At 36.8% G+C, this 16,267-nt stretch overlaps 2 protein-coding genes and 1 long non-coding RNA gene across 3 annotated transcripts in view; 1 reads left to right on the forward strand and 2 right to left on the reverse strand.

Annotated features, from left to right (window-relative positions):
- The first annotated feature begins 578 nt into the window (after window positions 1–578).
- LOC133879618 (uncharacterized) lies at window positions 579–3,257 on the forward strand. The gene is made up of 3 exons (XR_009902126.1): window positions 579–709; window positions 820–912; window positions 3,119–3,257. It is a non-coding gene; the product is annotated as an uncharacterized LOC133879618 (long non-coding RNA).
- Window positions 3,195–16,267, reverse strand: part of LOC133879615 (putative disease resistance RPP13-like protein 1) — a 56,143-nt gene continuing 43,070 nt past the window's right edge. The window contains exon 9 of the mRNA XM_062318249.1: window positions 3,195–3,280. The gene's annotated coding sequence lies outside the window, so the exon portion shown is untranslated. The remainder of the gene's footprint in view (window positions 3,281–16,267) is intronic.
- On the reverse strand, window positions 3,936–14,672 carry LOC133879252 (putative disease resistance protein At3g14460). The gene is made up of 5 exons (XM_062317781.1): window positions 13,357–14,672; window positions 11,218–13,216; window positions 10,809–11,105; window positions 10,056–10,257; window positions 3,936–5,080 (listed from the first exon to the last, which is right to left on the reverse strand). The coding sequence occupies exons 1-2, from the start codon at window positions 14,619–14,621 to the stop codon at window positions 11,293–11,295; spliced, it is 3,189 nt and encodes a 1,062-aa protein (XP_062173765.1). The 5' UTR covers window positions 14,622–14,672; the 3' UTR covers window positions 3,936–5,080; window positions 10,056–10,257; window positions 10,809–11,105; window positions 11,218–11,292.

Here is a 16,267-nt window from a genome sequence, read left to right on the forward strand (position 1 = left end):
CGTCGGTGACCAGCGTGTGGCCTGCACGCGCCAGAGAGGCCTTTGCTCTTTGGTGCGCGTGAAGGCCACGTTCCACTATTTTCTGGCCGTGCTCGTTGGGGATGGGGGCTACGGTGGCGGAACTACGGCTGGGTGCAGCTGGTGATGGCGCGTGTTTTCCACGTGCCGCCGTCTCCGGTGGATTCCGTCTCTGTCTCCTCTGCCGGTTGCTGTGTTTGTTGGTCTTTTCTGCACTGTGTTGTTGTGTATCCTCTTGTTGCTATGTACAGTCTGGCTGTGTATTACTCAGACTTTATTAGAATTTTTGATGGCTAGATGCTAGATCGGCCCTTTTTATATGAGTGTGAGCGTTAATGTAAGAGAGGCCCAAATGTAATTCTAGTAGGGTTTGATGTTTCTGCATAGGCAGCTATTTTTTAAGTCAGATCCTTCTGACTTAGAGTGTAAAGGGGTCTTGTCCCTTTATTTCTCATGATGTATGTTCTGCAGCTTTTATAATAGCACATGCTATTTGTTTGTTCAAAAAAAAAGATTCCATTGTCTCCAAAAGTCTCCCAAGGACTTGGATGGATAGTCTCCCAAGCAAAGATATACGACAAAAGTTTCTGGCAATTTTTCCTTCTAATATTTTGCTAGTTTTATCCATCAGATCCCATATATATATATGAAGAAAGCAGGTGCAACGGATGCTATTTTGGAAATTGCAGAGGTATTAACAAACAACAGAGTCTTATTTTCTCTCTTGTTATTTTTTGGACTAATTTTCTCTTTTGTTATTTTTGGACTAATTTTCTCTTTTGTTATTTTTGGAAATTGCAGAGGTTAACAAACAGAGCAAAACTGAAGATCGGGAACCTTATATTATGAAGCCATTAGAGGAACTTACAATTTGGCCCATTGAACGCTGAAGAGGTCAGTTTGCTAATAATTGAATATACCTCGAAATGTTCTTAATTGAAATATTGTAGCCATTTGCGTCCCAAGCCAAGACTTCATCTCACTCAAGAACATCATCTCACAATGACAATAAACATTTAGATAAGAGATAACATTGAATTGCATTGAGTTTCAATCTCTTTCTGTTTAGCTACAAGCTGTACAGACGTTTTCTATATATACAGACACGAACACCTCCTGATTACACAGTGAGGGAACATTTAATCAAACACCCGTGGTGCAATCCTCTTTAGTAATGGCATATTGCAGTTCTCTACTTCTTTAACTACAGAAATTATTGTCTTACTCTACAATTGTCTCTATGCTATAAGTTCTATTTTCTTAGCATTTGTAAGTGGCACAGCAAACCTTGGACTTAAGGTTTGAGGTGTGTGACAAAGCTAATTCAATGTCTAAGGTACAACAAAAATTTGACGTCTGATACCACGGTGGGAAGGCCACTCCATTATATGCTACGGTCGTATTTAAAGCATTCTTAGTAGCCTCACAAAAATAACTTTTTAGATATTTTGATGAGTCAATTTAGTGAAAACACACAAAAATACACCACAAAGCTTTACTCACCAACAATAGTGAGCATTGTTCACTCACCAAATCAATTAAATACTATTAACATTTTCTCATTTCTCTCATACATCACACACAACCTCCATTTTGAAAAAGATTATTTAAATGAAATAGTGATAGTAGATAGATAAACTGGTGAGGTTGTTGGGGGTGCTTTAAAAAAGTGGATGGTAATAAATTGAAAATCTGCAAAATAACAAAATTAATGAAAACCAAAGTTCTAATTAGGCTTGTGATGCGGAAACGAGCATTTACCAATAAAAGGAATTGCACGTTATTGTTTACTAGCCTATAACCCGCGGTATGTGCGGGTTTCTTTCATTGTATATTACATATTAGACAGAAGAAGCTCTAATGCTGCAGATTAAATGGCAAGTACGGGCAAGGTTGATAGCTAAAGGATCTGTGAAAATGATAGGGGATAAAATTGGTCTTGTCCATCTCTGGAACCTCCAAACTCTAATTCAGGTTTAATATGAATTTTCTAGCTGCTGTTGGGTTGCCTTGTTTTGGTTGGTTTCGTTTTGCTGTTGCAGTTTGACGTTGCAGCTGTGCTAAGTCGGGGGTTGTCTTGACCATGGGGAGAAGCCTTAAATCCAATTTATGCAGACTGTGTTTAGGAGCAACCGTTTAATGACTTACTTCATGGAAATACTCCTCACTCTGAGGAAAGGTTACTGGCCCAGATAATTGGGAAGTGAAGTTGCGTATTTTGAATTGAGGATCTACTAAGAAGACTGCAACTAGTATTGCTCTAGTTAATAGATGGCATTTGTAGCCCTTGCTGAAGTTGTAATTGTTGACTGTTTGAAGCTATCTAGGGGGTAGGTTGTTGGTCTGTTTGGTTTGTAGATGAGTTGTATTGAAGTTGGTTTTCATGCGTTATTTGCAGGTGCGTTGTATTGCTCAGTTTGAGCTTTTTGTTCCAGTTTTCACTGGAGGGATTGTGTTGCAGTGTTTGGTTTTATAAAAGGTTTAATTCATCCAAAAAAAAAAAAAAAAAGAGTATGAATAGTTAGTCAAATAGGGATATAAACCCTCTGAACTTCAGGGCTCTCTTAACTGAATTCTATGTACATACTACAATATGACATACATAAATTTTATGTTTATCAAAGCTAACGACATCAGAATTCAAGGAAAAGATCCCATTTATTGCATACTCTGGAGGCATATAGCAATATATGCAATCAACAAAAAGAATTGACACTGGCATATAGCCACCCACCAGCTATCATCCATGGATTACATTCTCTTAGTTCATCATCCATGACAGATCTTGAGATACAACCAATAAAGAAATCAAAAAAACAAAAAGGAAACATACAATTTACCAAGTCTGTAAGCATGACGTTTGAACCTCTAGAAAAAGAGAGTGCAAAAAAAAGCTTTGAATTAGATAAGAAAATGTTACGTTATTTGGTCACAATGCATACACCATACCAAGTTTGTAAGCACGTTGTTTTTGAACCTCCAAAAAGATAAACTGATATTAGAATGAATTCCAATTAAAGCCAAAAACAAAAACAAAGTCCATGCTCACAAATCCTGGAACTAACAGGTGACTTGCTATGCTGATTATTATGAGTTTCAGCACTTCGGGTAGAGAAGCGCATAACCTCAGGAAGAGATGCACTACATTGGGAGGAGACGTGCAGTATAACTTGGGCTGGCTCTTTCAGACAGCAGGACCACTTGTCAAGTGGAAAATCGTTCGTCAGGCACTGGAACCTTTCACAAAACAGTTTGGATCCACCTAGTTATAAATGTAGGCACAATTAATTATCTAAGGAAGAACAGTACAATACACCAGGTCAAGTAAACTTTGCAAGTGAAATTAAGTTCACCTTCATAAAGTGTATTTAATTGAGGCCGTATGCACAGGACAATTGAATGAAAGCATGCAACCCTTCTTAATAAAACATTATGTGGTGGAATCAAACAGGAAATCATTCATGGTAATAAATTTAAATTCTTTTTTTTTTTTTTTTACATTTAAAATTAATATAAATTATATTTTTGAAGAACATTGTTAATATATGTAAGATTCACTTGCCCCATGAAAATTAACCAAGCAGCTTTCGATCAATCAACGGAAGTCATGTCCTTTTTCATCCGCTCATACAGAAAAAATTGCACATATTTGAAAGGTCATATCAAATTAGATTTGGAGATGAATATAAGGGATAGAAAGTGTTCGATTGATCTAACCTGCTCAGAATTTTGTGACCAATCATGCAAGGGAACATTGAATGAAATATCCACCATTCATTTTCAAAAGGTAACTCTACTGACCTCATACCATAGAGTCGGTTTCTATTTTGCTCCCTATTCTTTGTCGTTTTCCTAGTAACAGGAGTACCATGACAAAACAGGCACCCTGAATGAGGATGCCAATGCCAAAACAACCATGATAAATGGCCATCATAGTGTAATATTAATTAGTCCATAACATTTACAACAATCAGAATTTGCTAAAATACAGCAAAACAAAGCTATAGAAAAATCCAGCCCTGAAAATGAAAATTACACATGACTAGTCCAATAGAATTGGATGCTTGTAATTTGGGGAGCATCACATTGAGGTCATCTTTGAATTTCAGCATGACAAGAAGATTGATTTCGAATGCTTTTGGATATACAAATTCATGGTGTAGTTGGATGTGGAAAATCTGGTTTTGACACACCTGGATTAAGAGACCGCCATTCATTTTCAAGAGGTATATGGTATTGAAAATAATATATGTTTTGGTTAGTGCGGGGAAGATAATATATAAAATAAAAAATAGTTCTTTGCAAGCACTTTTTGGTTCTGGTTGATAATGACAGATGGTATATTGATTATGTGCACAAGTCTGCATACTGCAAGTAGGAAACATGCTTTAGTTCAGAGAAGTATCATAAGGAGCATCTCCCCATGATCTCTTTCATTATCGGTCATAGGACAACCAGATGGCAGATGGGTGTTATTTGTTTCTGTTTCAGTCTCCTGCCACCTTTTTTGATTATTTTGTCCTATTTTTGAGGAACCATAAGATGTGAGAAATTAAAAGATACCAAAAAATCAATCAAATAAGACATCAAAATTTAAGTGGTTCAACTTAATAAGCCTACATCCATTGGCGGAGACAACCTGAAGGAATTTCACTATCAAAAGACGAAGTACAACATAGTAAAGAGAAAATCACTCAGAACTCAAAGTTCCAATATACCCAAATCTTATACAATAGAGATTATTCTCCCAAAGACAAAAATACAAACTCTTCTTTACACTTTAGCACCCTTTTATTTTTCTATTAATTGCTGGAAACAGATAAAGGCTGGTCTCTATTTTTCTATTTTCACACTTTAGCACCCTTTTATTTTTCTCTCTTACTAGAAGTCTGAGACCAAAACCCACACAAGGACTTATAAAACCAACGGAGCCCACCTACTTGAATGAGGGTGAAAGTCATACCACGTCAATAGCGCTGAGAATAGATGGTGAATGTGTAAGAAGGATGATTCTGATATAGGGTAAGCTTCCACCTCTTGGAGCACTTCAAAGAGTCCCTAGCTGAAAAGCGATATGAGATTTTTATTTCTGTCAATGATATGAACAAATAAGTGTTTAGTAATAAAATGAACTATCATATCAATATGCAAAAGACAAAATTATGGACATATAAATTATATAATGTCAACCTCTAATGTGACGACCCGTTTTTTTTTTTTTTTTTTTTTTATACAAACATAAAACGAGTCATCGCAGTGGCACGACTATGTGTCGCTCAGCCAACATATGGCACATGTGCCCCATAACATGTACCTGATAATCAGAGTATAACATACATCTATCTATGCAGCGAAAAACATAAATCTGAATAGCGGAAATTACAACTTATACATCTATCACAAGTTAATTATAACAAAGAGCCATTTAACATCTATCTGTTTGAGTCTTATTAACACTATAACAATAATGGCTTAACAAAGAATAAGTGACACAAACGTCACAAGCCATACCAAACCTATAAAATAGTGGACAACCCGTGGTCCGACAATTACAACTGTCGCAGCGAGTTTCAGTCATAATATCCCAAGCACACTGCTACCGACCCATCGACTATACCGAAGTACCTGCAGCCAAAGAAACATCATCTACACGGTTGTGGTAGTATCCACATCCGTATAGGTGAAATAATGAGTTCACCGCCTTAGTATACCTCATACTAAGACCTCAGTGGTATAAGACTAACTGAGTTTTCACAAAGAACCAACCCTTATTTTATTTTTAGTCGTGCGAGCACTATATTAGCCACAATTTACCAACAGCTAATGCAGCAAACACCGACTATTTAGAAAACATATAAAACATACTATATAGCTGTGAACATATGTAGAAGTTCCAATCTACCGCTTGGAAGATTCTACATATAGACTCCTCTATAATAATACTTTTCACCGGTCGCTTGGACATATGTGCACACGATCACTCCATCACAGATATCACGTATACACATAAGTCTTAAGCAAAGAACATGGCATCTTACTCTTCCGTACTAGGACAACATCTGTCAACAAAACACTAGCAACACCATCTCTAATCGTATTTCAGCTTCGTGCCTTGACGCCAGTAGATCATGAGAGCACTAGAGCTAAACTCAATCATGCTAACACGTCTTTACTGGAGAACAAGAACAGTCAACCTTTCTACTCATAGACATGCCATTACTCGCACTCGGGCAATCATGTATCCATGTACTTTCAAGTTCAATGTATGACCTTAACACATGACTATCCGATAGAAATATACATAAGCGCTTTTCATTTAAGACACTTATGCATACCAACACGTCTAGTAAAATCTACTCATAACATAAAAACATCACTCATTAAACAATGCTATACATGATATGCATGACTGGGTCTACTGGGGCTTCGGTCCCCCACGATGCTGATAACTGCTATTTTACTGTGTATCCTGTTCCTTTACTGCTGTACTACTGTTGATGTATGCTCTATACTACATGCTCAATGTTCCGTGCTTGACCAGTACTGTATCATGCTCAAATCATGCAGTTGTTAAATCACGTCCTTTTAAAACTAAACAAATCCAGCATTTAATCCAACACTTTGAAATCATTCAAAACTTAGTTTCTTTATCAAATCTACACAGTTTCAACATGACATGTTCTCAAACAATTTTCATAATTTAAATTTCAACCGCAGAACTTAACACTTTAAATCTATTCAATACTTTTCACTCATACACTATCTCTTTAACATCATTGATATAGTTTAAACATAATCGAAACTAAACAAATCATCTCAAAGCATATACATTTCATCATAAAGTTGGTTCGGTTTCATAAACAATATATATATTTTTATCAATCCAATACATATAAAAATATATATTTTCTCAGTGAGTGGAATACCCACCTTGGCTGCATTGGACTCCTGACTCGAACTTCCACTGGATTCCAATTACTCGAATTCTACATTGGAGAACAAGTCTATGTCTCCAATCACGACACAAGCCTGCAAACATTGGTAACATTAGACTACACTATTGTATCCCATACTCTATGACATCCTAACTACCCGCATACTCACACGTCACGTCACTCGCTTCTAAAGCTATCTAGGTATCCTAAACTATTATTAGGTTAGTTGTTCATTATAGGTTTGCGTCTTATCTTATTTATCAACTAGAAGACGCATCTATTATTTCATTAGCTTATTTGTTATTGTTGTGTCACATTATTATTCCTAATCCTTTTTATAATTTGTTGCTTATTTACTAAGTTAACCATATATTTTCAACACATATGCATACGTATGTATATATACACATATATACATGTACAAATACAACTCTCAAATTCAACCAATGATGCATTAAAACACTTAGTGTGCATGGATAGGTGAATTAGGCAACAAGTCACCATGTTATCATTATTAACTATTAAGTCTTATAGTTAGTTTATCCGTTTAAGCTAAGCCTATTTGGCCCATATATATATATATATATATACTAAGCACCGCTTCATAACGCACTTAGGTACTTTATAATACATAAATAAACGCATTAATTATCTACTTACACTAATAGATGAATCTGAAGCCTAGTTATGTATTTCCATAATATCATTATTTACCGAACTCATATTCATGTATATGTCCATATATATATATATACACATACACACATGCAATGATTAACAAGCTTAGACCTAATCCATTAGTACACATAAATACTATGTGGATATGATTAAGCGAATTAGTTACTATGTTGTTGCACAACGAATTTATAATACACCTATAGGTTCTATAAGTCTTCTAACTTATATTTGCAAACCTAGGGTTATTTGAGTAATTTATAGTTCTTTAACATTCTTATTAATTACTAACCATTTTGTATAGTTCGTTTTTCATTCACTAAGTTAACAATATATATACATATATATTTTAGTCACATACATGTACATGTATACATATATACATATACACATACAACGCTTTAAGCTAATTCATTAAGTCTTTCCAACCTAGAACTTTAGTGACTTATACTTGAAGATCATCTTAATGTCTTCAATTACATTAGCATAAATCCATAATCCATTTATATAATCACAAATCAACCCCATTCAGCCATCCCCTTCAACATCTTCCAAAAACCCTAAATCACATCTCCAAAATTACCACTCCAATTCCACCACCCAAAGCATTACACAACCAAACTAAACAAACCACCCAACCTTAGCATATTAAACACACATAATCGGCACTCAGAACACAACCAACCGAGACACAGACACACAACAAATCACCATCCATTGAAAACCCCTAAATCATAAAATCATTGGGATTTACCTATGGGGATTTTCACAAAAATCCATCAGAATAGTGAGATCGGTCACAGGGGTGAATCGCTGGAAATCACACACTGGACCGCCGGAGATTCGCCGGAAAAACCAGCCTTCAAGCCGTCGGGTTCTGGGTTGCTCGGGTTGTACATGTTTGAGCTCACGGGTCGCTGGTCTAGGCTACGGGTCTTCGTGGTTCAGCTCCTGGGTTCCGCCGGAGCTCCTTAGCTCGCTGGAAATCGACTTCTGGCCACCGGGAATCGAGTCGCCGTCGGAAAACACCCATAGAGGATCGGGTCTTTGGGTCGTTCGGGTCACGGGTCTCTCTCTCGGGTTTAATGGGTTTCGGGTTTCCATGGGTTCTTGGGTCAACGAGCTCGTCGGAAATCGCTACTGGGACCGCCGGAATCGCCCCTGAAATCGCCGTTCGTCGGCTATGTGCACTGCTTGACAGGTTTCGGCTCCCAGCTCTGTCTCTCACTCTCAATCTCTCTCACGGCCTCTATCTTTGTGTGTCTGAAATAGGAGAGAAAGGAAGAAAAGAAGTGTGAGCCGAAGAGAAGAAGAGGAAATGGAGGGGCTGTGGGTTTCGGCTAATTTGAAGAAACAGGGGGCAAGTATGTTTTGTGCGTGCGTGAGTGACAGGGAGGAGAGGGAGAGGAAGGAAAGAAGAAGAAAGAAGAGAAGATGGTGTCGTGGAAGGCTGTCCACCAAGGAGAAAAAAAGAAGAAAAAGAAAAGAAAGAAAAGAAGAGGAAAAGTAAAATGGATAAGGGACATGTGGCAGGTTGTGAATGGCTGGGAGGGATTTCTTTTTATTTAAAGCTCCCTACTTATATAAATTACAATAGAACTCCATTTTATTAAAACTCTCATTTAACAATTAACATTTAGCCCTACATAATTTTAAACCACACCTTTGTTAATGTAATTAACTACCCACTCAACTAGGACCCAATATGATAACTATAATTATATTCCTATTAATTTTTCTTGGTCTTCACATCTAACACCCGGCTGTACGTAGTTTTTTGTTACCAAAAATATCATCTATCTTAACAGGGACCATGCAGTAGCCACAAAAAATAGTTTGCTTCCAATGATTACCTTCAGGAAATCTAGAAGTTCAAAGCCTACACTTGAGCAAATCTAGAAGTTCCAAAATTTCCCATGATATTGATTTAGCACCACAGAACAAGTGAATAATTGAAATGTCTGACTGAAAAAATAAATAACAATGCATTAATAGTATATTAAAACAGAGAAAATCCACACACGTGTATATGCAAGCCTCTACTTTGTGTATTCATAACCAAGCTCTTCCATCTCCTCCATTCTGTCATTTAGTGTGTTTGGTGATATGAAATGGAGGACCATTTCTGCCATTACTAGAGAGCTTTGGGTTTTATTTGCATTCATGGAGCAAATACAACATATTCTATATGTCCATCTTTGTGTCTTGTACTCTTAATCTGAGCTCTTCAATCTTCTATATTCTATTGACTAAAATTTTTTCATACAATTAATATTAGAAAAACCCAAATTAGGTAGTGGTAGAACGAAGATAAACTTATCAGACAATAAAAAATTAAAAAACCATATGTACGAAAGAATTTGAGAAAGTTATTACAAGAAGCAAAAGGAGCATATTCATAACTAGCCGATTTAAAAGAGCAATTACCTAAGTATAAAAGATGAACATATTGTTGTCGCCTTTTAGCTCATCCAATATATTCACCCCATCAATCAATATGTGATCGATGTTAGGAATCTTTCGCCGTTCTTTTCACTTCTTGCTTTGCCACTACTTCTTCAACAAAGGACATTTGTTGATCCATACATAAGAAAGGGAGGCAGGCATTTGTTGACAATGGAACGTGACCCTACAATAGAACCCGCAAGGAATTGAAAAAAGATAGTGAATAGAGATTTGTAGAAACACAAATCATCGAAACAAACATTTTGATTGTTTTGATCGGAAAAACAAATTACAGGAAGAACTAACAAGTGGCAAAGCACTTTATTCCATCAAGAATTAATTTCATTGATAATTAATTAATCAATAAAATCTAATTGAAAACCCCATCAGATATGAACAAAATTCTTATGTTTCAAATAGCCCATAATCCAACTGATCAAAACATTACTGATACATGAGATGAACACATTTTTTTATTTTTTTTTAAGGACTCTAGGAGGTAGCTTATTCAGTCTGTCTATAGGGACATACAAGAAAACACTAAGATAATAGCAATTTCACACGTTCTTGCTCTCTTACTTATCAAAAAAAAAAAAAAAAAAATTCACACGTTCTTGCATATACCAGATATAACTAAACTAGATCAATACAAAAGAGACAATTTAGCCAATATAAAAGAGACACAATTTCAGAAGAATTGAACCAAATATTTCAAAAATGGCTTAATTAGCTAACCTTCAAGCGCTCCTGCCTTGCAAGATCATAGATTCTATTTGCTTCTCATAATTGTGACCCAAGCTCTTTGATCTTCTATTAATTAAAAAAAAAAAAAATAGATACCCTATCAATCAGTATGTGATTGACATCAGGAATTTTTCTCCGTTCGTTTCCTTTCTTCAACTTAGGGCATTTGTTCATCCATATAGAAGAAAGGGAGGCACGCAACCCTTCTTCTTAAGAAGAAAATCCCACTGGGGCCAGCAGTAGCAAAAAAATTTCAATTCTAAGCATATATAACAATGGAAGGTGAACCTGCAAAAGAACCCACAAGGAATTGAGGAAATATCTTATATTAAAAATCCATATATATTAAAGAATATAGGAAAGTCATTACGAGAAGGAAGAGAAACATATTTACAATTACCTAAGTGAATATGTTGTTGCCGCCTTCGAAATGATGTGCAGGTATTATAAATGGGACTCTTCCGAGGCTTTTGGCTCATCCAATATATTCTTCAAAATCAATCAATATGTGATCAACGTCCGGAATCTTTCGCCGTTCTTTTCCTTTCTTGCTTTGCCACCGTTTCCTCAACAAAGGGCACCGGTCGATCTCTATTATAGAAAGGGAGGAAGGCAACCCCTCTTTTGGAATGTACTCGAGCTTAGGGCAGTCCCAGACCAACAATTGTTGAAGAGAGGTGAGGTCTTGAAGCCCTTTCTTGTCCAAAGATTTCAAATTTGGAAATTCAGAGATACGAAGTTGAGTCAGACAAGAAGGCAGTAACCCTGGCTCTGGAAAGGACTCCACGTCTTCATATTCACCACCGACTGAAAAATCTCTAAGAGATAGGAGTTTTTGCAAACCCCATCCCGCCCGCCTGGCAAAGAGTTTGTCACATTCCTCGACCTCCATATTTTTAACATTGGAAGGCAAGTCCCCTTGGGGAAACGACTCAATTCTTGGACAATTAAGTATTTGAAAATAATTAAGAGAAGGAAGGAGTACATGCATCTTCTCTGGCAGTGATCTCAAACTCTCACAATTGAAGACCCCAAAGAATGTAAGGTTGGGGGCGCGAATTCCTCCTTTTGGAAATGATACCAAATTGGGGCAATCGATGATTTCAATACGCAAGGTCACCAAATCACGTCCATGTTGTTCTGAAAGTGTAAAAGATTCCAGATTCTTACATCCCAAGATACTGATATCATAAAGCTTTTCGAATAAATCTAATGGAAATGACTTGAGGGAATCACAACCGCTCAAACACAATGTTTCAAGGGATAAAAATGTGACCGTAAAGGATGAAAGGTTAGGGACACAAATTCCTCCTTTTGGAAAAGATACAAAATTGGGGCAATTCCTGATGGAAATACTACGCAAGGTCACTAAATCACATCCATGTTGTTCTGAAATTGTAAAAGATTCCAGATTCTTACACTGAAAGATATCCATATTATAAAGCTTTGGGAATAAATCTAACGGAAATGACTTGAGGGAATCACAACCGTCCAACCGCAATGTTTCAAGCTGGGACACAAAGTACTGTGAGTGTGTTGGGAGCTCTAACTTCATACATTCCCTGATTTCTAACTCTTGAAGACAGTTGTTGGAGGCCACCATTCCCTTGGGAAGGGACTCTAGTGCGTCAAATCCTCCAATTTCAAGCTTTCGCAATTTAGTTGGCAATTCCTTTAACAGAACCTCGTTACAATCTCTCAACTTCAATTTGCGTATAACAAGAGCCCTTGGGAGTGAAGCTACCAGCTGAGGACATTTATGAATCTCAAATTTTGCTAAAGAAGGAAGATGGAGGGGTAGCCCTCCTTTTAAGATAGGACAATTATCAATATAAAGCTCTTTAAGTTGAGGAAAAGCTCCATCTTCATTTTCGGCACCGGAAGAGGACCATTCCTTCCAATTTAACATTCGTTCGAACCTTAGAATTTGAAGGGCACCAAATGGTTTAACTGTTGAAGAATCATTGCCATAAAACTCACGGTCTACTTTAACAACTCGTTCAAACCCAAAAACAGATAGGTCCTGCAAACAATGTAGCTGCCCAAGTGGTGGCAAGTCATAACAATGTTTGCAATTTTCTAGGCGAAGGGACACTATATTAGAGAATGAATGATGCCCAACCCAATCGAGAAGACTTTCACCGCCATAGTTGTTGATAGTGAGACTTTTCAAGTTACTATGGGGTCGAAGATTGTCAAGGAGAGATATTTGACATTCTGAAATATTAGCATCCAATGCTTTCCATTCCAACACCAACTCCTCAAGGTACTTCCTATCTTTCAAGCATGCTTTTAGAGCATCCGTAGGAGATACAACGTTTTGGAGCTCAACAATAGAAAGCTTTCCTCGGAGATTTGCAAGATTCCCCAACTCTTCAATGGAAGCCCCACTATGGTTGCTAACGATAAAGTTCTACTGATATCAAGATGACGTAAGTTAATGAGTTTTCGAATCTCTCTTGGCAATACAGAAAGACTGAAACAATCTGATAAATTCAATGTTTGCAAATTGCATAACTTACATATGGAATCAAGCAACCTTTTAATTGTTGTGGAAGAAAGGTTCAAATAACGTAGATGCTTAATTTTGCCAATTGATTCAGCCAACTCAGTGATATTTCTATAGTGAGATAGAGAAAGCGTGCGCAAGCATCTTAGCTTTGGCAGTAAATCAAGTGGTACTCTTTTAGTTAAGAAGAAGAAATAGTAGCTTGGTGACAACTTCAATGGTAGGAATGTGTGCAATTGGGTAGTCTCACAAAGAGACTCAAACTTTTTAAAGTTATCAAATCTACTTCTTCGAACATACGAAAAATGCCGAGTCTTTTTCACAATTTTCTGAGAATGGTCAGCCTCCAATCTAAAGGTAAATTGTCCAGATACAAAAGTTGCCAAGTCATTGACAAGATCATGCATTAAAAAACATGATTTATCATCACTTGATTGATCAAACAATGATCTTGATGCTAGATCAAGGAAGTATTCATGACCAATTTCTTCCATTGTTTTGTTTCTAGTTTCTTCTAAAAAACCTTCTGCCATCCATAGAAAGACTACGTCATCTTTTTCAAAAACATAATCTTTAGGAAATATTGAACAGTAAGCAAAGCATTGCTTTAAATGTGAAGGGAGATATTTGTAACTTAATCTTAAAGCTGGAAGAATGTCTGTCTTGTTTAATGGCGAATCCCATAATTCGCTTTTCAATATCTTCTCCCACTCATTAACATTTAGTTTAAATCGTAAAAGACCCCCAATTGTCTTGGCCGCTAAAGGTAGACCTTTACACTTTTTCACAATTTGTCTACCTATTACTTCCAGCTTTGGACGTGCATCAGAGTTATAATCGTGGAATGCATGGTTTGCAAATAGTGACCAGCAATCTTCTTCCAATAACGGCTTTAGACGATCAGTTGGAACTGTGCGCATGATTGATGCAACACTATCACTGCGTGTTGTTACAATGATTGTACTTCCTATTGTGTTAGATTTAAATGGACTGCTTAAGAGCTCCCAATAAGCATAATTCTCATTCCATACATCATCTAAAACAAGTAGGAATTTCTTCCCCATCAATTGTTCTTGTAGTGTAACTTGAAGCAGATTTAGATCTTTGAGATCACAAGTTGACAAAGTCACTGCCTCTAGAACTGTTTTAGTTACCCTGAACACGTCAAACTCATCCGAAACACATACCCATGCCTTAAGGTCAAAATGCTCCTTCACCCTCTTGTCCTTGTATATAATTTGAGCAAGGGTGGTCTTGCCAACTCCCCCCATTCCCACTATGGGAATCACACACATATCACCTCCACTTGTGTCATCCGAGAGCAACAAGTTCACTATTGTCTCTTTATCATCATTCCTACCCAAAATATCAAATTCTTGGACCAAAGAAGTCGTGGGCAATCTTTTTGATGATTCTCCTCCAACACCTTCTATAAGTCCCATTTGCTCTTTTTGTTTTGCTAGAAATTCCAATCTTTCGTGTACATATTTTATCTTTTGTTCTATTTTCTTGAAAAAGGAAGAAGTAGAGATTCGGGTTTGTACCTTACTTGCAGCAGTTTGAATTTCAGCATCCACCTCGAGTCGCAAGGCTTTAGTAGCAATCTCATCCAAAATGTCATCTGCATGATACACGGCATCTTTCAAGTCATCGAGCCACTTGGTCACATCAGGTTTTGTAACTTGCTTCTCCTCCGCGTCTTCGAGCACTGCATTCACAGACCGCAACGTTGTCTCCAACTTTTCTAAGAGTCCATCGGTGACTTTTCGCCCCCGAAAGAAGTCAATGAACTTGTAAGACGCCATTCTGTCAAATAACACCTGGAGGAAGGCAGAGAGAAACACTCCTCCCACTAAGGCCTCAGCCATGTTTTCTCTGGTTTGTAATGGAAGAAATGAAAGGAAATGAAGGAAGGAAGGTGATTGCAAAGAGTAGAGCAAAGGGAGATAATTGGAAGCTATGTTTTGGTTTTTACCCCAAACAGTCAGACAGGAGTAATAATGGACAAAGAAGAAAGAAGACAAGACCAATTAAGTCCAACGCAACTGGGACATCCCCAAAAGTCTTAGTTTCATTATATACGAAACCAATATCATTTGTATGGAAATGATATCAGTTGTAGTGGGTGAGCTTTGGATTGCGTTGGTCCATTGAAATTTGAATGTGGTGGACTCCACACGTGATTGGATCAAAAAATTCAAAGAAAATGGAAAGGAGGAAACTGTACTTTTTAGCGCCTTGCAATGTAGTCCACCAACTAGACCCAAAGTTTTCAACATCACCAAAAGTCTTGCTTTTCTTGGGTTTTGAATATATATGATTCAGGATTTTATTGCTTTGGTTGTGATTTCTAAAAATTTATTGTTTTATTATGAATAATAATGTTCCTAAATAACCATGGACACAAATATTTACAAAACACTTAAAACTGTTTTCACATTTATATCACATTTAGAAAAAAAAAACCTTAAAAAAAAAAAAAACCAAAAATACCTCCCAGAATATATTAACTAAAACAGAGCCTTTAAATCTACTAAAGATTTCATTAAATCAATTGAAAATTTGAAACTATATGAAATTGGAACATTTAATTGAAAGATGTCCTTCCGTCAAATAACGTTTTGTTTCCTCCCACTAATTAAGGCCTCACCCATGTTGTCTTGTTTGCAATAGAAGAATAAAAGGAAACGAAGGAAGATGAATGAAGCCAATGGCAAAAGCTAAATCAGGGTGCAAGCTAAAACTCATATTAAGAAGATGGGTAGCAAAGATTTGGTACTCATTGAGTAGATGAGTTATAATGACCCAAGAAAAGCGTAAGTTTCATCTGCTTTGTTACTTCAAAATGATTAGTTAAGTTATAATTGAAGTTCTCTAAAATCACTTATAAAGCCTAATCTCCCACTGGTCCGCTCCGACAAGTTCTTCTGCCTCGTCTCTA

This window comes from Alnus glutinosa, chromosome 10 (assembly GCF_958979055.1).
Source record: "Alnus glutinosa chromosome 10, dhAlnGlut1.1, whole genome shotgun sequence".
In the NCBI taxonomy this organism is placed as follows: Eukaryota; Viridiplantae; Streptophyta; class Magnoliopsida; order Fagales; family Betulaceae; genus Alnus; species Alnus glutinosa.

Bases quoted from the DNA above. Each gene is read 5' to 3' on its own strand.
- LOC133879252 (XM_062317781.1), bottom strand. From the start codon at position 14,621: ATGTGTGTGATTCCCATAGTGGGAATGGGGGGAGTTGGCAAGACCACC. The intron at 13,217-13,356 runs GTTGCTTGATTC...CTTTATCGTTAG, and splicing joins TCTTCCACAACAATTAAAAG to CAACCATAGTGGGGCTTCCA.